This window comes from Nothoprocta perdicaria, unplaced genomic scaffold (assembly GCF_003342845.1).
Source record: "Nothoprocta perdicaria isolate Ctin4 unplaced genomic scaffold, notPer1 scaffold_22, whole genome shotgun sequence".
Lineage (NCBI taxonomy): Eukaryota > Metazoa > Chordata > Aves > Tinamiformes > Tinamidae > Nothoprocta > Nothoprocta perdicaria.
The window spans coordinates 4349834-4373042 of record NW_020455415.1 but is presented as its reverse complement, the minus strand read 5'-3'; the positions used below and the strand labels follow the sequence as shown (position 1 = coordinate 4373042).

The window sequence follows — 23209 nt, the reverse complement described above, 5'->3', positions numbered from 1 at the left end:
TTTTTCCGTTGGCTCTGCTTTGATCTGACAAGCGTTTGCGAAGAAAATTAGCTGCAAGGCCTCTGCTTTTGTGAAACATGAGCACTTTGGAGCACAAAACTTGAGCCCCAAGTAGCTGCACTGCGCAGGCCTGCTGTGAGTAGATGTGCTGCACAGAACCTCTCTCTCGTTGCAGTCTCCCCATGCTTGCATTGATTTGCTCCCTTTTGATTGTCCTGCTGAGAATCCTGCTCCTGCTGGCACCGAGGACTAGCATTAGGGATCCTGCCTGAGCTAGGATGCTGGGGTTGAGCTCACCAGATGACCATCTCCTATGACCTCTGTTCTCCTGAAGCCTCCTGCTGCCTTCAAGCATTTTTTGAGTTGGGAGAAGAGTTTAATCCTTGCCAAAGATGAAAGACCTAATTAATTACCAATTCATCAAATTAATCGCTTAGTTAGTCCCTCATCTCCAGATAAGACCCCTCTGTTGTGGTAGCGTGGGCATCCTTCTTCCACATACTGGGCTTCTTTGACCTCTGCCRGGAGCAGCTTGAACTGCATTTGCCCCAAACCAGTTTACTGTAATTCAGCCTCTAACTTTTTGCTTGCCTAAGGCAAACTCTACATTTCCATGCCTCAGTTTCCCATCTTAAGAGCATTGCTGTATCAGATTGGCACTTGAAAGGCAGAAAATCACTGAGAAACTACTACTGAAGGGCAAAACAGTTTCCTGAACTCAGAGTTCAGCTGGCAGAGGGCAGAGCTATTGATTTTTCTTTTATCTTGTTTTTGAAGGAACTTCTCATTTTTATGACTCAACATTATGTGCCATTAATGATTTGCTGTCTCAACTTCTGTTTTAAATCTTGGCTGTTCACCCTTTCAAAGGTTAAGTGCACGAGTGGCAGTGTGCAGGAGCTATTCTGGASAGCAAAACACTTTCCCTCTCTTTGTCCATTTGCTGTCAACTCCAAGAAAAGCAAAGTCAAGACCCAAAGGGGCTTGATTTCTTTTGAAGCCAAAGTGAGAAGGAAAGAGGGCAAGAAAATCCCCCAGAAGCAGAAGCTGGAGCTAAATACCATTCCGTAGCAGATGTAAAACCCTTTGAGTGCAGTTCAGCATGCCAAAAAAATACACCCAGGATGGGCACTGCTTCCCAGGAAGTCTCCAGTGCCTGGGACAGTGTAGTGTGCTGGAAGCTACTTCTTGCTGTGCTTCTTTATTGCAAAAGAGTTTTCACTGCTTTGGCTTTTTATTTTATTTTAAACAGGAAGCAGAGAGAGAAAATTACTGGGCTCCCGCAATCTGTTTGCGGCTCTCTTGGTGCTAGAAGATGACACCAGCTGTGGTGATTTATATATATATATATATATATACATGTGTGTGTGTGTGTGTGTGTGTGTAAAGAATAACCCCAAGCCCACACTAGCAATTAAACATGTCACTTGCTGAGCTCCAGAGTAAATCTTGATAGGCAACACAGGGCTTTTATAGGGGTATTTTGGTCAGTTAAATTGGGTGCGTTGGTCTGTACAGTTTTTGCTCTTAAGAAAATGTTCTGCAGAGATGGCCTGGCAGTGCCTGGGAGTTGCTTTGGCAGCGCTAGTGACAAAGTTCAGAGGTCCCATCCAAGGGAAGCTGCAGGTTTGGCACCCCACATCAGGCACCCGAAGGCACGCAGGGGCATGATGCAGGGTGCTCGGGCAAGCCAGTTCTTCTTGTGCCAACCGAAGTGAAAACTGTGGCAAGCAACTGCTGGCTTGACAATGCTGGAAAGCTYAAGAGCTCTTCAGAGCCATCATTTGCAAAGAGGGTGCCATGCCAGGAAGTAACTGGCCAAGAGTGGCCAGTGTTTGTCTGTACTGTCTCATACACATTTGGCAAGTGGAAAGGTGGAATTTACAGTTCCTCCTCTCTTGAGAGGCACATTTGACTCACCTGACATAACCATTGCAAACTTGGACTGAAGCTGCATTGATCATGCAGGCTATCATGGAAGTCTTACATCCATCACATCTTGCTGGAGGTTGGAGTAATCTTTGGACGCAGGCTTGTTGTGTTTGTCCCGATCGGTTCTCCCTGAACAGGGACTCGGGGAGGTTCTGATCTCCCTCAATCTCTCTCCTGGAGTCATGTCTTTTAGGGTAACAMTGAATGCTGTTACTTGATCCTCAGCTGATCTCTGCTGCTTTGTTGGGGTGCAAAGTGAGCATTAGTGGGATGATGCCCTTGGGTGTCCCAATGCTAGCAACCTTAGCTGTAGCACTTGTGTGTTTTGTCCCTAGTGCAGCCTTGGAGGGATTTGCTGAAGACAAGGACACACAAACTCATGGATGGGTAGGCTCCTCACGTGTCCTTTGAGAGCTAGACCCTCCCCTCTGAAAGTCAATGTGGGTCAGCCTTTCCATTAAGCCCCTGAAATGTCCTGTTTCAGCACATCGGAGCCTGCCCACGCTTCCTTCCCTTCGCCTTCCTGCCATTGCTTTCCACTTYGTGGCCCTCATTTCCATATTTCATCCTTTGCCGCTGCTTCTCACACAAGTCTTGGCACCTCTTCAGCCTGCTGATAACGCACAGCCCCTAGTGAGGTGCTGCAGTCAAGCGCGTCATTGAAATAAATTGTCTCATAAATTATCAACAAAACCGGCTCCTCCGCTCCAACGTGCAGTGGTGTCTTGGGCAAGGAAGCTGAGGGCTTTTAATATTGCAGCACAGGAAAAAGGAGCTGTTCTTATATTCGGCCAGATCCTTGGAAAAGGAAGGGGTGAAGCCAGTGTGGGAATTGCCCTGGGTGTGACCTGTGTCCCCCGTCCCCACTGGGACAAGAGCATGGAAAAGGAGAGAAGTGGTACAGAGAAGTGACTTCTCCCTGTCCTCTGTGCCATCTCCGTGGTCGCTTTTGCTTGAGGGAGAGTAGAGGATTGATTCTGCACTTTAAAATATCGCTTGCCTCTGTGTGTTGCTGGTTCTCAGCAGGGTTTGCCAAGAAACATGTCTGAGCTCAAATCCGTCTTGCCCGCTGGATGGGTTGACATGCTCTTCTGGGAGGAGCGAAGGGCGCAGTCGGAGGAGGATTTGGGTTGGAAGGGCCCTCAGGAGGTTGCTTAGTCCATCCTCCTGCTTGCAACAGCAAGCCCTGCCAGACCAGGGGTTTCCCTGTGATCCCTCCAACTCCTTGTGCTCTGTGTTTGTGGGTTATTTAGTTCCAAAAGACAGTGRTTCCTTTAAATTGAGAAATTTTGACACGTGATGCAGAATTTGCACGTCTCTTCTAGATGGAGAACGTGTCCTGTGGAGAATTCCTGCTTGGACACACGTTTTCTACAAATTTTTATGCCACTTATATCCTTTACCTGTCTAGATTTGACTGGGGAGCAGCGAGGACTRTGGCATCTTTTATTTTAAAGCCTACTGCTTTAATGCAATAACAGGATTGAACCCTCTTCTCCCTGGGGGAAGGACCTCTCCTGCAGGATGCTGCTCTTTAGCCCTTGTCTCTGAATGGTTTTGAAGCAGTGATTTAGTGAAATAATGGGAAAGTCACATTTTTCTTCTCTGCTAGGTGGCCTTTGGTGGCTAGGGCAAGCATTTGGGGTGGTAAATCCTTAGTAGTCCTGGTATATGTCCCCATAGACCCTCTCCAGAGAGTGTTTTTGTAACAGATGGGCTATACATCCCAAGTGCCAGAGCACACAAATCTGGCAGTTTGGGCTTTACATAATGTGCAATATGGTTAAGTGAGTGGGCTGGGAGATTTATGACAAAACATTTTTCATCTATGAATAGGGATGTTTGGGGAAACGCCCTGGCAGGGTCCTCCCGTGCTTGGCTGTTTTCCTCACCCAGGCTCCTGGCCAAGTGGAGGAGACCCCAGGTTTGCTTGGGTCTGTGGTTCCTGCAGTGCAGGAGGGTCTTCCTGATGCAGAACTGGTCCTTTTTGATCTGAAATGGGATAGAGCATRGAGTGTTCCTTAAAACTTCTGCATTTCCTGCTCAGTGTTGCAACTACTGCTTAGCTCCAATGCACCTAGCACAGTAGTGCTTGACCAGGGATCGTCATTGCTTTTGTCATTAAAAAAGAGGTAATGGAGGAGACATGGATGAATGATGTAAAGTTTGGAGGGCAAAGCATGGCAGGAAACATTCAGGGGAAACAAGCAAAGTAAAATGAGATATATAGAATTATTGTAATTAGCATCTACAGATTTTATGAATGGAGAAATGTGATGGTGGTGGACATCTCCACCAGTTAGATGCTCCAGTGTCTTTCCCCTTTTCTCCTTAAGCGAGCATCACTATTCCAAGAACYCAAGTGCCATTGGTTATACTAAGAGAAGCAGAGCAGTCAGGAGCTGTGGAGAAAGAAGGAATCATCTCCCATGGGAATAACAACCCACGCTTGCTGCCAGGCGCTAGAGAGGGGTCATTGAGTTTCATTGACAGGCATTGAGCTGGAGCACAAAGAAAGATAGACCAGAAAAAAAATAAGGGGGCAAGGGGTAGAACGAGCAATAAAAGTGACAGCTTTGGAAAGGATTTAAATCCTAGTTGTGCAAAACTGGGGAGTTTATCTTGCACATTATCCGTGGCCAAGCTTTTTTCAACCTTGAGTGATTCTTCTTGGGCAAGCGGAAAGATGTCTTACACCTAGCGAGTTATTTAGTGTTCGATTAGTTCCTTTTTAGAATGTTGTAAAGCATTTCAGGTTGAAAATAAAAATTCAGCGCTGATTGCTTCTGGTTTCAAAGGCTGTGGCAAGGCCTTCTACAAAAGATGTGTGTTTGCAGACGTGCTTGCCAGCATGGATATTAGCGGTGTCAGAGGGAACAAGAAGTTCCCCTTAGCAAAGATTAGCTTTTAAAGAAAGATGAGGGGAAGGGGAGAAAAAAAAACAGGAAAAAAAAAAAAAAGGAAAAAAAGCACAAAATCCTAGATAAAGGTTTTCTGAGCAAGCCTCTTTGTGGAGGTCCCTGCCAGGAAGATCAATGAGGTTGTTTTATTATTGTGCCTCGACACTGCTAAATTATGAAGGAGTCTTTTGAGCTGCTGGTTAGCGTGCGGGGAAGGAGAGCTGCCGCGGCGAGCGGGAGGAGGGCTGCGTGCCTGCCTGCTCTGCGGTGCTGAAGGAGGCAGGGAGCCTCTTTCCCTCGCCCGTGCTTTGTTATAATCCTCCCTAGTCCTGCTGAGGATGGTGGCTTGGGTCCCTCAGATCAAGATAGGGGGGCCTTTGCATTCCAGCTGCTTAACGCGGGAGAGGAACATGGGCCAACGTGAGGCTGGGATGACTTGTGGCGTTCGTTTTGTTTTTGTTTTTTTCTTTATTATTATTATTATTATTATTATTATTATGTATTTCTGGTGGGCTGGTGTATTTTGGAAAGCCCATCCTATGGGCAGCAGAGGCTACATGAGAACCTCCCCATTCTTTTCCCAGGAAGCATGTGGAGAGGTTGGGATGTTATCCTGAAGCTCCAGCGCTGACTCAAATCCACTGCAAAGGCTGCAAAAGACATAGAAGGCAAAGAAAAGAGTGCCCACAATGGGTTTATTTATTTTTCTGAAAGTCTCCGGATTTTTTCACCGGTCTCATGACTTGCTTGGGTTCTGACTCATAAGGTTTGAATGCTGGGGCCTTGGCAGCCTCGTAAATCTGCAAGCACAGATGAGCAAAATGATGGGTTTGCATAAACCCGGGATCTGGGGATCTGCTCTGTCTGSTGGAGCTGGGCTTGGTTTCCCAAAGCCCGGTCTGCCTGCGGGTACCGAGCTGAAGGATGCTGCACTCCACATCCCCAGCTCGCTGAAGAGACACCTGGTGCAGCCAAAACTCTTTGGAGACTGAGCCATGGCCTCATGCAAGCTTGGAGGCACTTGTGTTTTTCCATAAGAATAGAGAAAGTGCTCTGTTAACTTCAATTTGTCTGCAGGAAGGGCTCCTTTGAGTTTTCTAGGGAAATAACTGAAATTTTAGGGCTCTTCCTGTACTTTCCGTCTCTCACTATGAGAAATGGCTGGACCGTTTTTGTGCTTTTTTTRTTTTCCTGAGAAAGCAAGGAAGAACGATGGCAGCTTTATGCTTCCCCAGGAAAGCTCCGAGCCAATTTTAAAGCAGCTGAAACAGGTCTTGGCATGATGAGAMGTCCTTGCGCTTGCCTTGGAGGCTCTAGCAGTTCCTCCCCTCTGCATTTTCCAGATGTTGTAATGCTCTGAACAAACTTTCTTGGTTGAATTTTGTCCTTTCGCTGCATGGTGGCCTCCAGAAAGGCTTCAGCAAAGCACACTGGGTCACTCAGGAGCTGTAGGGGAATCAGAAGCATCTCTCTGGTTCCCCARTTCCCAGCGGTTGGAGAGAATGGGTGATGCAGCTTCCTGGTGTTCTTAGGAGTTTCCAGGAATTTTTTCTTTGTTTTTACTGCCAAAGATAGCAACCAGGGGGCCGGGCAGACAGAAGGAATGGGATTTTCCTGTGCTTTCGGCTGCACAAGGAGTTAAAGCGTTCTTGCCCTGCTGCAGTCAGTGCGTTTACCCCGCGGCGGAGGCTGTACCGGTGCGCGCTTATCGCACCATCTCCGTCTCTGGCGTTAAGCGTCTCGCTGTGCCTTAAACACAAGCAGCAGAGGAGCCCAAATCAGCCCCATCCTGGGCAGCTGCCTGCTGCCTTGTATCTGCTTCCAAGAGAAACCCGTGGCTCTGTCTGCGTCTCGGCGCTTTGGCAGGGTTTGCAGCTCGCCCCCGCTCCGCTCGGCCAACGCCACGGATGGGAGCGTGGGGGAGAAACCCGGAGTCTCTCAGCCTTTCTCACGGCCTCCGTGTTTCCTCTGTACGCAACCAGGTGCTGGGATTGTGGCATCGGTGCACTGGGATGTCCCGGCCAAACCAGCAGTGTAGCTTGGGGCGGGATAAGGAGAGAACTTAGGCTGAGTTCCTTGTGTATCYGCAGAAAACCAGATCCTGCACTCTAGGGTGGAGGGGACGCAATATCCCAGTCTCTCACTTGCTTCCTGCTCTCCGTCCAGGCTAGGGTAGTTGAGAGGCCACTGGAGCAGTCCCAGTGCCCCCTTCCCTGCGGCAGGGAATAAGACCAGCCCTTTCTCTTAACGAAGCAGCCTAGTGGCAAGAGGCAACTGCACATTAGATGTTAAGGCTCCTGCAGGGCACGTTGCACTTAATCGTCCCTGTTTGTCACTGTCTTCCTACCCTTGCGCAGCTGGAGCRGATGGGTGCTCCAGGAATATCCCCACCATCCCTTAGGTCCCTTCTGCCCCAAGCGTTGTGGTCCTGGCCCTGTCTTCTGGGTCATCAAGGGGTAATCAATGCCTTCCTAAATTGGAAGATCTATGGCAAGGAACCCATTCACGCTTCGTTCCTGGTCTTGGAAGCCTTTTGCTGTTGTCTCTTGCAGCCCCAATGCCAGAGTGCTGCCAAACAGTGGTGTGGTTTGAGGGCTGTCTTTGAGAAGCCGCTACCGATGTTTTGTGACAATTAATCTCACTATTTATATCAGTATAATTAGCAACGTTATTAATATTATCGAGGCACCACAGTGCTAATTATATGTCTGCTTAACATGTACTATCAGTGCTGTTTAAAATCCAGTGTAATTCTGCTTGACATTATCCCTACCATTAGCGTTATTTGTTGTATGCTGCGGAGAGTAATTTGATGCATCTAATCACTACAATCCCAATTCTGCACGTGGGGACCATTTGCTGAAGCTTTGGAGCGCGATGCCACCAAGTGGTGCAACTTTCCTAGGGATCTTCCCTGGAGAAGTTCTCCCCTTCATCTCCTGCCCCAACAGCTCTTGGAAAGGAGAGGGAGCCCAGGAGAGTCCTGCCAAAAGCTGGAGCTTGGGCTTTGCTCTGGCTTCTGTAGGAAGTTCTCCACATTTTTGGTGGCCCCATCCCTCCCACGGCCTGTGTTGTGGAGCTGTGCATGCAGACGCTCCCCGGCCTTGCAGTAGCTGAGAGGGAAGAAAAAAAGAAAATTAAATGCACACAGGATTTACAGCAATGGGGAATTTGAGCCCAGCTGCTATCGCGTTTGATCCTCGCGTTTGATCCTCGGAGCTGGGAGCGGAGTTTTTTGAGGACAGAATGGGAGTGGGAAGGCACTTAATAGCAGGCTCAGTACTTCGTTATCRTTCGTTTGCAGCAGTTTCGCTGCCCTCTCTCCGGCACGAGATGCTGAAAGAGGGGAAGGCTTCATAACTTGAAAGGGGGCTGCATCTGCTTGGAGCCAGACGAGTAAATATTTAAACAGCTTTGGCAAGTGCCCTGTGCTGCGATGAGCTCTAAAATATTGAAGCAGCTTTGTTGAGCACCCCGCTATGGGATGAGCTGTAACCTGTCGTGGGTGGGTTTAACCCAATTCTGGCACTTCTGACCACCAAGCTCTTTGCTAAGAGATGCTGGTGCGAATTAGTGGGTCCCTTCTGTCCCAGAGATGGCTCCAATCTCTGCTTTTAATGCATCATCCCATGCTGYCTGTGTAAGTAGCCTTTCTCTAGCTAGAGGGGTACGTCACCCCATAGAGTGTCTGGGGTGAGGTTTTGATCCAGTCRTAGGTTTTCAGAGACTCTCTGCAGATTTAGGTCCGTCTTCCRAAGTTCCATGTGGAGGGAGCTGCATGCTTGGGGAATGAAGGGAGGCTTCAGGCCTGATGGGCTCTCCTTGTATCACAGCCCTTTTCCATGGCAGGGTTGGGACTACGGAAGCTTGGATGAGATACAATGGGAGATCCCATCCAAGCCGTCGCTGACATCTTTGATTACTCCAGAAATACTGTGTTATGGCAGGTGGTGCCTGGGCCAGAGCAGTCCTTTGTTGTTGCRTGAGAAGAGAAAATCAGTGGCCTTCACCGTGACCTTCTCCTTCCCCTTGTCCAAGGAAGTTTCTCCATGAACTCTTCCACTCCATGTGAACCTCCATTTCTCCCCATCCTTGGCTSTGGAGAAATAGGCCTCCTCTTGCCTTCCTCACACTGTCCTGCTTCTTAGTCTTGGGTCTTGTGATAAGACTCTTTGGAGCTGGGGAACAAGTGGGAATGGTGGAAAATAAGCCAAGGTGGATTTGACAACCCACAGTATTTCCACAGGCTGTCTTTTGCCTGGCTGTTTACTCCAAATAGCAATGTTGCTGCTATGTCACTGTGTTGCTGCCAAGTCCTTGGGGTGCTGTAAAGGCCCCAATGGCAGCACTAAAGCCGCAGAGGCTTGAGGAAGAGGCAGTCTGGAGGGAGAGGAGCTATTTGAAGGCATCATTTATGCATTTTATTGCTGAATAATATTTCAGATTAAAATCAGACTCAGCGCTATTTTGGCATAGTAAACTCTGAGATGTGGTTGTAAGACAAGTCAAGCTCCCCTTGACTTGCTTTCTCCCCTCCTCAGTTGTCACGGAGCTCTGATGCTATATCTGATCTCTGCCAAATTCAATACATTTTTCTGCAATAATTTGAAATGCAGAAGCCTAAGCTCCACTTTCAAGCTAATTTTGTATTTGTAATTCAAAACGTATCTCACTGTTGTCTGGGCTCGAGTTCCACTTCTAATTCATTTTGTGCATTTCCCATAGAGTTTTTGAGAAGCTGAATCTAAATATTTGTAGGCWGAGCAGGCAGAGAGAAGAGGGGCTTTACAGATACCTGTTTTGAAAATTTTTGTTACTTTTTTGGCCTGAAGAATCAAGTGTGGGAGGGGAGCTAGAAATTGAATGAAACAATTAACAATTCTTGGGTAAAACCCTTAGTTATCCATTGAAAATCACAAAGTATCTTTTTGTTGTTTAGCCGGGACCACATGTTCCTCTCTCTGAGTCTCCCATGATTTTTCCCTAGGACTTTTGTAAACTTGCTGTTGAGTGAATGCTCATTGAATTTCAGCCTGTCATTGCTGCAACAGAGGGTTGATTGTTGAGTTAGTGCAAAAGTGAATTTGCCTACATATTTGCCCAATGACAAATTTCCCCTTTGTATCCCAACATTGAGTGTTTAAGCTCTTTAGATGATTTCATTCGCTTGGAAAGGCTGTCAAGAACTTTTAAGACTCGAGCCATACACTGCACTTTGTGTTGCAAATGGCCCGCTGGATGATTTCATAGGTTCTTGGGGTGCATCAGACAGCCTTTTTGGCTGACAGACCCCGTTTAAAATGTGGACAAGAGCCTATACAGTACACTAGGAGTTTATATACTTAGTTTCCACCAAGAGATTTGGGCCCAGGGTAGAATAGCTTGGGAGTGGAGGTAGCAAAATGGTTAGAATCCACAGAGTGAAGTTTACTGGAGACCCATTTTTTTTTCCATTTGGTCCTATCTAGGCTTGAACTCAGTAGGAATAGACTCCTGAGTGATGCTAAATGAGGTTCCTTTGCATTGACTGTAGTGGGTTTTCACCTGTCTTGCCTTCCTTTTTTGGGCAGAGAAACTTCTAAAGACAGCTTTTATGTCACTCTTTGTCTAAGGTGCTCATATTTGTTCTTCATCCTTCAGWCTTTTCCTCCATGAGGATATACATATTTATGGGAATTAAGCTGTGATTCCTATCTTCCATATTTTGAATGAAGATTTGCTCCCTTTCAGCTTCAAAGCCAATGGTAATATGGTGTTACTTGCTTCAATCCCACTCCTGTTTCATGTCTGCAATAGCCCTTCTTCTGTTGTCAGACAGAATGGGCTTGCTAACAAGGCAAGGTCTGCTTGCTCGTGGCCTGATCTCTTCTTGAGCTGGGTTGGTAGCTGTGTCCTCTACTTATTCTTTTCCATTCAGAAAGGCTCCTGGCTCATCTTACCTCCGAACACTCTATGCTCTGATTTCTAATCCTTTTTCCATGTTTGAAGTCATAAATCTGCATTATAGTCTGTGGTTTGTTGAAAGTCACTAGACAATTTTTGCCTTCTAAGGGTTGTGTGTGTTACTCTTACCTAACCTTGAACTGGACATGGGACTTGTTTCTGCCTCGTTTGTTTTATGCGATGTGGCTGCTGTAGCCATCCAGATACAGGAACATTCTTCCCCTTGCTTAGGTCTTGAAGACCCTAGGAGACGTAGCACATCTTGCAAATTAGAATACACACTAGCAGCCAGCCCTGAACTCTTTCYAGAATTTCCTATGCTCTTGAGGCCAGATTCTTAAAACCACTTCTGTAAGTCCCTGTGCTGCTTTCTGCACCTGAAATACCYTGTTAAGGTCTATTATCAGCTGAGTGAGCAAGGGCAGGGGTTGCCCTTGCCCTCAGTTGCCCTTGGAGAGTGGGGAGAGCTACAGTGAAGATGGCAKGTAGTAAATCATTTGGTTTTGAAGCATGCACCTTTTTGCTAGTGAAAAGCTTTTGCTTTTTGCTTTTCAAGAAGCAAAGAGAAATTTGAAAAGGCCTCCGATTTTCTTAATTTTAAATTGTTTTGAATATTTTTCCCTTTCCTGGCCTGGCGTCACATTCGTGGAGATGTTTGCATCCGAGCCAATTGACCGGATGTCCTTTCTCATCAGTGGAGAGAAAAATGCTGCTGGAGCCCAGTTTGTTTAACCCCTTTTAATGTCTCCCATCAAGAAGTTTATCTTTTATTAAGTCATCTGCTTCTTGCCATTAGAAGTTTGAGAAGCTCAAGTACTCTGCTCRGCCATAGAGGTTATATGCTAACTGCCTACGTCTCATCAAGCGATTCCTGTCCTCTCCTCCTGCTAAAATGGGTCAGAGTTTAGACAAAGTTTTGTTTCAGGCTGCAGAAAGTATTTGATTCCACCCAGCTTTCTCTCATGCTCCCTTTTCAAGAACACAGTCCTTGTAGAGCATCACATGCAGGGCTTTCAGCATCGGTGCCAAGGCTCCTTGCGCTTTCTGTCACGTTGTCCTGAAAGGATGATAAACTTAGCTAACCCTGATAAAAAAGAAGAGCAGCAGGAAGCTTCAAAGGGGTTTTAAGTTCCTCGTGCTCATGTGGAAGGTATAAATGGAACTTGGCTAGAGCTCAAGGCTGCTTTTCTAAGGATGTACGTAGGAGACAAGGTGTCCAGCAGGGACCAGCCCTGCAGCTGCATCCATATTGTGTCCTAACCCTTGCCCTGGAATTCAGCAGGTAGGATTAGATCTGAAGAAGCTCTAGACACCCTGGTATCTTCAGCTGCTGGTGATGGTGACCACAGGGCACCCAAAAATGGCCTCTCTGGACCTCCTATTACAGTTTTGAAGTAAGTCAGTAGAAATTATAATAAAGGAAACTCCTGGAAAAATAAGGCAATGTGTGGAATGACGGAAATTTTTTCCTCCCTTTTGGTCTTTTTAAAGGAATGAATAAAAATAATGAAAAATGCACAAACAAGCTCACAACTTGCCACAGCGAGGGAATTTCGACATCAAATGAAACAAATTTAATAAGATGTCTGAAAATCACATTCTTTTAGGTTGAAAAGCACACAGCTTGCACTAGGGAATAAAATCTCAGAGTATTTAAATAGGACAGCTCAAACAACCAGATAATGATTAGATGGCTTCAGGAATAAGAACTGGCTTGTCACAGACAGGATGAATTTAATAAAATATTTAAACAATTTTCAACAGTGCTGTGATGATAGAGAAAACCGTGATAATATCCAATAATAGAAGACTGGCTTTGAAAAGATTAAAGGATGTAAATACCGAAGGACCTAAATAAGCTTATGCAGTATTGTTGTGTAAGCATTCGTTAAGTGAGCCCCGCAGTGACTCCTTAGATCCTCTTTATAGATGAATGGATTTAGGATGGAAGGAGCCATCTGGTTAACACCAGGACTGGAATAAGAGCTGCAGTCCAAATTGTCTTGTCTCCTGTCCTCTCAGACCTTTTTGGGGAGTGTGGCTGTTCTCTGAGTGACATTCGATGAAGAATCAGTCAACACAAATGTGGCACTTTGAGCACCAGCTTCCTTGTTCGTTGACTTGAGGAGATGATGCACCAGGTCTGTTTTCATCGTGACTAACAGGCAGCAATTATCCCTCCCATGAGATCAGTCTTGGGCAACCAGGCAAAGGGGAGCATTGCTTCTAGTTAGGCCTGGAARGATTACAGCAGCAGGCACATAGGTTCTTGTAGGTGCCCTGTCAGCCACCTTATTCCTCCATAGATTGGAAAGAGGTGTCCTAACAAGATCTTCCCCATGATGCCACAGTTGGAGGGTCCTTAATGAAGGATCCAGAAGAGATATCGCTCAAAGCGTTGATGTGCTTCCTCCTTGGAGAACTGCATTGACTTCTTGTTGGCATAAAAGGAAATTGCCTGCATCTGGAGTTTATTTGGTGGAAGTAAGAAAACTGAGCTCTTCTTTGGGCAGTTCATGATTTTTGAGTCCAGCTCACAAGGACATAACAAAAGATCATTTGATCCTGGGTGTCTTGTAATGACTTACGAGAAGTTATGAGGACGGATGCCAGGTGGCTTGATTTGGCCTTAGTCTCTTTTTACCTAGGAAAACGGGTCAATGTTCCTTGCCAGAGAACAGTTTGTTCCTTAGCTTATGTGCTTAGGTGGATGGACTCCAGCAGCCAAAGCTAGTTGAACACAGCCATTCCTCAGAACACAGCCATTCCTCATCTCTCTGTAGCAATGAGGACAACTCACTGTAGTTGTGAGGAAAGTCAAGGACTTGTGGATKTTAGGGTTCTTGCAGCATGTCTTTGCTCAAAGGAAGCAAAGTCCCTGTGTCTGTAGTACCAAAGGGACTGAAAAAGCATATGGAGAATATAAGTTCTAGAGAAGCACACCAAGCAGCCAGACACTGGGACTTGCCAACAGGATGCTGTAGACCAAACTTGTACCAAACCAGGAGTTTTGGAGAAATCACAGTGTTTAAGTATTCGAATGCAATGAGGATGAACTAATGTTCAGATGCATTTCCATATGTGACAGCGAGAAGACAAGCCAAAGGTCTGGCTGTTAGACACATTCACAGGACAGGGCTGCAAGAGTGTAGGGAGCTTCCTGAAAATGTGTCGGCTTGATTGCATAGCTTGAAACTGCAGGCGTTGGAGAGAGTTGCCACCTCACTTGGCAGAAGCAGCTTATGATAGTGACCTTGGTGGCGGGGAGCAGGAAGGAAGGAAGGGAGGGGGCAGGAAAGCGGACAGGAAACAGTCACACTGAACCACAGGCATTTCTGGCGGTTGTGGAAAGGTGGTTGACCCACGGCCGGAGGTGGTTCCCAACCGCTGAGTCACATTAAAAGGGGGCTTAAATAGACACTTTCCTATTGTGATTTTTTTTTCAATGCTTTGGTCGTGACAGGAATGCCTGTTGGCAGAGGGAAAAGAGGAGGTCTTGGCAATGCCATCACATTTTGGAGGGAAGGTGCCCAGGGCTTGCTTTGGAGCCTCTTGGTCAGGCTTATCCTGGATTGTTCTCATTGATAAGATGACTCTTCCAGTAGCATCCAGGCCCTAGAGATAGGAAAGGTAGTTATGGTCCTGATATTGGATGTATCTCGGGGTCTTGGGACAAGCAGCACCTCTGTGTGTGATAGTAGAGGTAGGTTGTGGACAGCATGTTGAAAGAAGCACAGTGGCCGCTGCAGATGCAACGGGCCACCAGGCATGCTGGGGAGCAGCAGAGACTGGGGAGAGTGAAGAGACCCATGTGAGGGGAGGACACTCAACAAACTCTGGGCATGTTCAGGCGTCTGGCCACAATCCCAAGCATTTCTCCTCAGCACCTCATTATGGTGTCCCAGGGACAGATCCTGTGTGGAAGGAGTTCTTGGAAGACTGAAGAGCCAGGGCTGTACTTTTGGCTTTCCCCAGCCTAAGAATCCTTAACCCCAGGGGTCACCTCGCTTGCTTGGAGAGCAAGGTGATGTAACCCAGCCAAACTGCAGGGTTGAATTAAAAATAGTCAAGGAAAATGTTCCTGTGGTTCTTCAGTCTTGTGTGCGTACCCTCTGGCAGGAGCAACGTGGGATTAAAATGCCTAGGGAGGGTAAATGCTGGCTATTGTTTACATTTCTTAAAGGTGCCCGTGGCTTTTCTATGTCTTCCAGACTGTTTTTTGGCAAAAAAGAAATAGCAAGGCCAGATCCATAAAACATTAGCACTGCGCAGCAGAGCTTTTCTGGGCTTTAGCACAGGAGAATCTGGGAATGGTATCAAAGCAAAAGCAAAAACCTATATGTGCTGAACGCCCTTGTCTCTCTCCTCCTCCTCTTCTGGCTCCGCCTGTTTGCACCCTTTGGCTATGTCTGCTYCTGGGGCTCCCTTGGTTCCCCTTGGATGATTTTGGCTTTCTTCCCAGTGTTCATTTTAGAGACTGAGTGTGCAGGTCAAGCCGGGCTGAAGACTCCTCCTAGCAAGGTCTCAGCTGCTCAGAGCCCTGCAGGAAGGTGGTAGCTTCCTTGGGCTGCCTGGGAAGAAGCTATGGGGCTGGCTCTGCAGCAAGCCACCCAGCTGGACCTTCTCAAGGACCACCGGAGCTTGCCAGAAGAATGCAACATACTTTGAGGACAGGACTTTGTTGCCAGCAACCATCATGGAAAAAACGCTGGATGTTCTTATAAACCAAGAGAGAGGCAAGATTTCCTAGCAGATTTGCAGGACAGAGGTGGCCACACGTGTCTTTCGCTGGCTCTTCCTTGGGAAGGTTTGAATCTATCTTGCCACTGTTGCAAGCTGACAGCGTTGCAAGCCTGCGTGAGCAAAAATACGACATATCCTTAATTTTAAGGGCCTGCTTGTTGCAATTGCAAGATTTTCCAGCTGCCAGTGGTCATGAACCACATCTGTGGAAATTGAACGTGATTACTATAATTTGCCTTGCGAGCAATGTCTTCTGCAGTTTCCATTCCCTCCCTCTTGCTACCTCTCCCTTCCCGCCTCCAACCTGCCAAGAAAACGGAGCTTGAGTGCTGCAGCGGGAGGAATGGAATTTCCTGGAAAGGATCAACAAGCCTCATCTCATCACGGCGTCCTTGCTGCTGCAGAGGAGCCTTTTGCATTAAGGAGTCTCATGTCTGACATGTCCTGGAAGCTTCTTGTGTTGGTTTCTAGCATGGATGTGTGCAAGATGAAGAAGAAAAAAATAGGAGGCTGTTGTGCCTGAGGATCATGGCTGGGCTGGATTGCAGATACCCACATCTCATTGTCGTAGAAATCTCACAGTGAAGAAGATGGAGCAGGTGGCCAGGACACCTTGGACCATAGCAGAGTCTTCTGCAGCTGCAAGCGAGCTGGGACTGAGTCCCTTCTGTCAAGCAGACATGAGAAAGAGGAATAAATAACCCATTGCTGTTTCAGTACTTTAGCAAACTTCCATCCAGGCCCATCTGCTCTCATTAGACTGTTGGTTAATTAAATGCCCGAGCTGCTGGGAAGCTGCCGTGTTTGCAGTGGGGTCCTGCCAAGTGCTGGATCCCTATGCAAAAACATGGCCAGTTGGGGCAGAGAGGAATTGCCTTGCAAGCCGGGAGGGACTGGTGTCTTTAGGGAGGTGAGACATGAGAGGAGTTTGCTCTCCCTAATCAGCTCTAGCAGGATGAGTTCAAGCAGCGCTGATTAACTCAGCCCAAAAGAAGATGCTGGGAAAAAGCTAATAAAGCTCAAATCCAATATGTGCTAATTAGCTGGTGGCACAACAAACAGAGCTGTGGTTTTTGCATTCATTTATCCCTGTTTATTTTCTTTTTTTCTTTTTTTTTTTTTCCGCTGAAGTGGAATCTGGAAGCAGCCGTTAGCTGCAGTATGCGCTAATGCCGCCTGCTTTGACATGTGATGTCTTGGAGCTCTGATTTCGGAGTCTTCCTCGCAGCTCACTCCCCTTCAGAGCGCTTGGGGTTTGCGGTACACCCGGAGGTTCCTTCATCTTCCTCCTCCTCTCCCCTCTGGCAGCTTGTGGAAGGTGACAGGATATGGAAGAGGACAGGATGAAGAGCCCCAGTGCTCCAGCATGGGGATTAGAGGACTTTGCTTGAGGACTGAATGCGGTGGGTTCAAGCAGATAGATGCATCCCTCCCTGCAACACTCCTGGTGATTTGACCCTCAGAAATAAATTCAGAGAAGCTCCCGATTGCTGTGGCTGGCAAAGGGAGAGGCGCGTGAGCATGACAGGTGGCAGCAGGAGTGACTTTTTAAAATTAAGGCAAGGCAAATAGCTGTCTTACCATATTTCCTCGGGGTTGTTTTTGTAAGCCAGTTTTCTGAGAGGTGAGAGTTCATTCCAAGCTCCCGGAGGGATGTGCAGCTCCCAGCACTGATGGGTGCATTAGTCACTCTATCACCTTGGTTTGGAGCATGGCATGGAGGTGGCTTTGCTGGCCTCGTGCTGACAGTCCCAAGCTCCTGCCCCCCAGGAGCTTCAACTCCTCACCCAGGGCGTTGTGCCTGGAGAAGGCAGCCCAAGATGCCCACAGCAGGCAGGGCAGGAGGCCCTTGTGGTGCCAGCTCATGGGTGCCCAGCTGGTTTGGATTCAGGGGTCTGCATGTGCGTGCGTGTTTATCCATACACATGTGTTTTGTGTTTGCAGGGTGGGTGGAGGAGGCACGGGGCCTGTGCGCCCTTTATATAAAGCAATTATAAACGAACAAGAGCAACAACATGAAATAGAAGCCTTAAATGAATCACTACATGTAAACACTCCCCAGTTTTGGCTGTCTTTGCACGAAGAGAAACATGGAAAGTCAGGCTTGCAGTAAAGCAAATCCAAGTGACTTCCTTGCATGCCTTCTGCCAGGATCATCCAGGGGTGATCCCTTGCTTTTCCCATCAGAGCATCAGTGGACTTCTGTGCTTCAAAGAGCGCAGCTCGGCGCTTGTGCCCTCTCCCTCCCACTTATGCCTTCCGTGAACATGAAAGCAGCTCCGCTGCAATTTCAAAGCTGCAGCATCAGTCACCATGAGGAAGATAATTAGCACGTTAAACGTTCCATGCTTTCGTCAGATTGTGTTTAATAACCCTGAGCTGGAAGCAGAGTTGGTGGCAAGAACGGTTAGCAGCACGRGTGTGCAAAGCGCTTGCAACTTAATGAAAGCTCTGGGAGTTTCTTGGGCTACTGAAGTCCACAGAAGACACCACAGGGATGCTCTTTCAGCCCCAAAGCTTAAAATATTAATGGGATATCATTTCCATGACAAGCGTTGCAACAGGTAGCAAGCACTTTGTCCTAAAACATTTGCTGTTAGCGGAATCACATATTTTAATGGAAATGCAGTGTCGCTTGAATTATTGATACCAACAAATATAAGTCCACTGTGTGTCCACAGATACCAAGATCTTTTTTTAAGCTGCACCAAGCTCTGCTCCATTGTCTTCACCCCCAGCAATATTGCATAAATGGACATTTAGCATAAGAAGCAGAGCTGGGAAGCTGCTCGCAGGCTGCTCTGCTTCACACGAGGGGTTACATGTTGCAACCTGCAAGGGTCTGCAAACTGTGCTTGAATCTCCTCTCCTCTACTCAGTTGGGTGCTTCTCTCCTTTTCCTGAAGAAGGAGCTCACCAAAAGTGCTCTGTGCACTCAGTTGTCTTTTTCTTCTGCTTGTGCTTCTCATTTGATGGAGAGGTTGTGCATTTTTCCCTCACACACTTTTGGACACTGAGCCCACAACCTTCTCCTAGGAGGCCTTTATCTCCATAGCCAGCAGAGGATGAGGAGGGGAGAGTAGGCATGGAAAATAGAAGCTATTCATTGCTATCAAAGAGAATTTCTGGCTGGAAGTTGAAGTAGAATAGCTTTTTCTATCGGTATAAAAAGGTGGGATGTGTTGGGAGAGAATCATAGAATCATAGAATGCTTAAGGTTAGAAGGGACCTCACAGGTCACGAAGTCCAACCTCTCTGCTCACGCAGGGTCACCTAGAGCACGTGGCACAGGGCTGCGTCCAAGCGAGGTATTTATAGACACTGATCAGGTCCCCTCTCAGCCTTCTCTTCTCCAGGCTGAACAGGCCCAGCTCTCTCAGCCTTTGTTCCAGGCCCTGATCATCCTCACAGCCCTGTGCTGGACTCTCTCCAGCAGCTCCAYGTCCCTCTTGTACTGGGGAGCCCAGAACTGGACATTGCACGTGGGGACACCAGGCCAAGCAGATCTGTGGCCACTCCATTCCGTTCTTCACACGCTCCTGACCCTCACAGCAGACAAGGCAATCAGTTTGTTTTGAATAACAGGAAACTGCTCTATCCAGGAATATGTTTTACTTTGCTGGAAAGCTGTAACGTCTGGCCCAAACAGAAAAGCATAAGGGGAAAAAAAAAAAACCCAAAAAACAAGGAAAAACACAGGATTTAAGACTAATAAATGAAATAATCAAACTGGCATCCCACGCTTCCAGATCCATACACTATTCTAAACCAGATCCTCTCTTCATATCACTACAATTCAATACTTGATTTGAARGACGCATTTAGGGATTGTCCTCCCATAGAGGATAGTAAACAATATCTAACTTTTGAATGGGCACAAGAGGAGGGAGGGAAAAGGACAACAAAAATTGACACGTCCTCCCACAAGGATACACTGAGGCACTGCTCCTATTCAGAAAAGCCTTGCAGCCATCCTACTCCCAATGTTTACCCTCGGTCGTACTCCGATGTTTACCCTCGGTGCTACTCCGATGTTTACCCTCGGTCGTACTGTGTTGCTAGCCTTGACTGTCTGGAAAGCACCCATCACCAGGAGAAATTCTGTGTTTGTAGGAGGAATGAGAGGAAATGTGGGTTTGAGACTTGATAGCTTGAGAAAATTAAATGCTGTTGATATTTTTCCTGGTGCCCATAAAGTTTTCCGGGAAAATTGGGAGATCCGCAGCTTTCCTGCAGCAGCAGTAAAACCTTTGTGGCTTCCCCAGGTGCCTGCCAAACAGAGCAGCAAGGGCCCAAGCAGAAGAACGGGCAGGCACCCACCCTCTTCTCCCTGGCTGTTGATGTCCACAGCAAGACTGCAGAGTCCAAAGGCTCCCCCATTCTCTTGCATTTTGCTGCCCACCCTAGGTCATCACTGAGCTGAGCAAGAGGACGACATGAATTTTAGGGAGATGTCCAACCTGGTGTCTTCTTCTTCTAGACAAAGCTCTAGGTCTCAGCCCTGCACCCACAAGCATAAGAAGAAACAGCTCTCAAGAAGCTCAAAGGCCTTTGCCTGATGGTTTTGATGGTTTTGTTCCCCTGGGCAAAATGGTGTCCTTTGTTGATGACCAGTTGGTTATAATCCTCTGATTTTGCTAGTCTTACACTTTCTGTCCTTAACGCCGTTTTCTCTCTCTCTCCCATTTCTGTTCTCGCAGCAAACCCTGGAGACGAATCTCACCAACCTGGTTAAACGTAACAGCGAGCTGGAAAATCAGATGGCCAAGCTGATACAGATCTGCCAGCAAGTGGAGGTTGGTGAGAGCAATGTTTTCCGGGGAAATGTCTGGGTGTGACGGGGTAGGTCTTGGAGCACAGGGAAACTCCACCTTCTAGCAAACGCTCTCTATCACAAAGGTGTTATGGGACAGGGTGTCAGAAGACGGCCCAGGGATTGTCATGGGAGTAGATGTGCCACGTCATGGTGGAGAGATGTGTGGGAGAGCTCCCATGTCCTTTCTATGGAGACTGCCTTGGAGCAAAGATGGGAGTGGGGGGGATCATCAACACCAACGGKTTGATTACACAAGTGTGTTCCTCAGACCTTTGTTATAAAAGGAAAGGCTTCCAGCTATTGCCTCCGGCCATGTCTTCCCATTTGCCTGTGTAAATTGGTGGTATTTTGCTATTTAATTTAGTGGTAGCCATGTCATGACCCCTGGGGAGAGCCTCTCTAATCCTGTTCTTCTGGGAGCCTTTCCACTGTCTATGAAGTGACCCTTGAAACAGCGAGTCACAGGCGGGGGCTGGACAAGATCACTGCCTGTCAACGCTCAAGGCACACTGTCACACTCATGACAGATATCTGTCTCACCTAATCCTAAATGTTTGACAGAGACGTTGCACTTTTCCCAGGAGATCGGGAACTTCATGCTGCTTGGTGCCAGGAGGTTTTTCTGGACCAAAATCCAATTTAAATCTCTCTTGCTGTGTCTAGACCAGTGGCTCTCCGTTCTGTCCTGTCCACCATAGATAGAGGCAAATGGTTGTTTTGCTCTTCCCTCCAGTAGCCTGTGCTGTGCTTGCAGGTGGAGCTCTTTTTAATTCCTCTGTCAGCTAGATTGACTCCTTTTTGTCTACGTCTTGCTTGAGGTGCAGGGCTCTGCTGATTCTCCAGCCAGTGCAATGCTCTGCTGTTCTTCCCTTCGTCCAAATTATACAGTTGGCCTCCCTGCATCCTTCTTGCTCTCAGAAAGACTGTGATTGCAATCTCCCCTGCTCCGGCATCTGCTTTCTGTAGCAGAACAGCTCTCAGACTTAAGCCAGCAGCRAGTAGGAAAGGCTTTGTATTGGGGATTACAGGAACACATCAGGGGAAGGGAGAGGATCGCCTTTAATCTCGTGGAAGAAAGGGACTCAGATGACCCTGCTGCTTTGACCACTCCATCTAAGAAACTCCTCGTGCTCRCAATGTGCAATCAGGCATCTCTTGTTTGCATTTCCAAGGGAAACGTTTTCCAGCAGATTGACACTGCTTCTTGGCAGTGGCTCCGGAGCCGGCAGTTCATGGCAATGAGCAATCACGAAAACTGTTGGAGAGGAAGAAGGCAGCTAATACCTCAGTGTTGTTCCAAAGCACCTACCAGTTAATAGGGAGTTAATTTGCAGCTTCGTCTACTGAAGTGATACATGGAGAGAAGTTCTGGTAATTTAGTTTCTTATTAACAGGCTGCCAATTTTCATGCCTTGTGCACAAAGCCAGCAGCAGTGATGCAGCGTGCAACTGCCTTACGTTAAGTCTTCTCCAGTGAAGCACATGGAGATGTTTCTGTGCTGGGGAGCTGCCTGTTCATCTTCACTCTCCGTCTCTTAGAAAGGGCTTGGTGCTCTGGGGYCAAGAATAATTTGGGCAGTTTGAAAGTGAATACAGGGGGATAAACAGCAAGCAGCTGTTTTGCAGGCAATGTTAGGAGGAGGAGGCCGGACGTCCCTTGCAGAACCCTGGTGACACTCACTACTGTTCAGTTTTTATAGGTCATACAATGAGTCCAAGGCCCTGCTGGGAGTGGAGCAGGGACATATCTGGGTATGTCAGCGCCTTCAGTCCGTGGAAGGTGGTCATCTTGGGGATTTATATTTAGAACCAGTTGTAGGCTTTTCATGTTCAGCAGTTTCAGCCATGCGGTAGGGAAGTGACAGGACTTCAGACTTGTGCTCTATCCCCATGTGAGCTCTGCGCCAGAGCATGAATGCTGGCAGAGCTGAAATTCCTTGCTCTGGGTAAGGTTTCTGATTGAGATTTAATTTAACTCAGAGCCCAGGAGTTTTGCACAACAAGACAGGTTGGAAGGGTAGCATGGTGCCTGCTAAAGGACTCCCACCCCYGGATTTGTTCCTCCTCTCCCTTACAGCAGATTTTTGAGATTTTTTGAGATTATCCACTATTTTTTCTCGGCGGAGTTATCTTTGCAGACCTCCATCAGCTGTCTCCCCACTTCGGTTACATAATCTGCTCAGCAGCTTTTAAAAAAAGATCTTTATGAATCTCCATTTAACCCTGGGTTGGCCTCCAACCCCTCCTTTGCTTTCCAAGTGTGTGTAAAGCCTGGATGGAGGTGGCCAGGAAAACAAGGCTAGAGGAAGCTACGATGCAGCAATGCTACATGGCATTGCTAGCCCAGCTGGCCTGTAGCCCTTTTGTTGAGACTTTACCATGATAAATCACTGGCTGACTGTGGTCTTTGCAGCCCTGCTCTGACCTCCTGGGCAGAGCTAGAGCTCAGTCTGGAGGACCACAGGAACCTTGCCAGGGAAAGCCATTGCTTGTCACTCAGCATGAGCTGCAAGAGCCCCTAGAACTGCCAAGCTTGAAGTCAAGCGAGTTACCTTCTAACAGTGTCAACAATGTCACCTTCTGCTGTTCGTGGCTAGGTGAATACAGCCATGCACGAGGCCAAGCTGATGGAGGAGTGCGATGAGCTCATGGAGATCATCCGCCAGCGCAAGCAAGTCATCGCTGTCAAGATTAAAGAGACGAAGGTAAGGATGGACCGCTCGTGAGTGCAGAAGCTCACTGGGTTATGCACGTGTGCACGAGGGCTTGTCTGTGTCCCCATCCGTGGTGACCTTTCCTCCCACACCATGGGGCAACTGCAGCCTGGGGTGCTGGGATGTGACAGCAGCGTGTAAAGGACACAGCTGTACACTGA

General features: G+C 47.6%; 1 protein-coding gene across 1 annotated transcript in view; it reads left to right on the top strand.

Annotated features, from left to right (window-relative positions):
• Positions 1-23209, top strand: part of MID2 (midline 2) — a 62974-nt gene that overhangs the window by 17743 nt on the left and 22022 nt on the right. Inside the window, exons 3-4 of the mRNA XM_026039077.1 lie at positions 20219-20314; positions 22932-23039. Coding sequence (XP_025894862.1) covers positions 20219-20314; positions 22932-23039 — 204 coding nt within the window. The remainder of the gene's footprint in view (positions 1-20218; positions 20315-22931; positions 23040-23209) is intronic.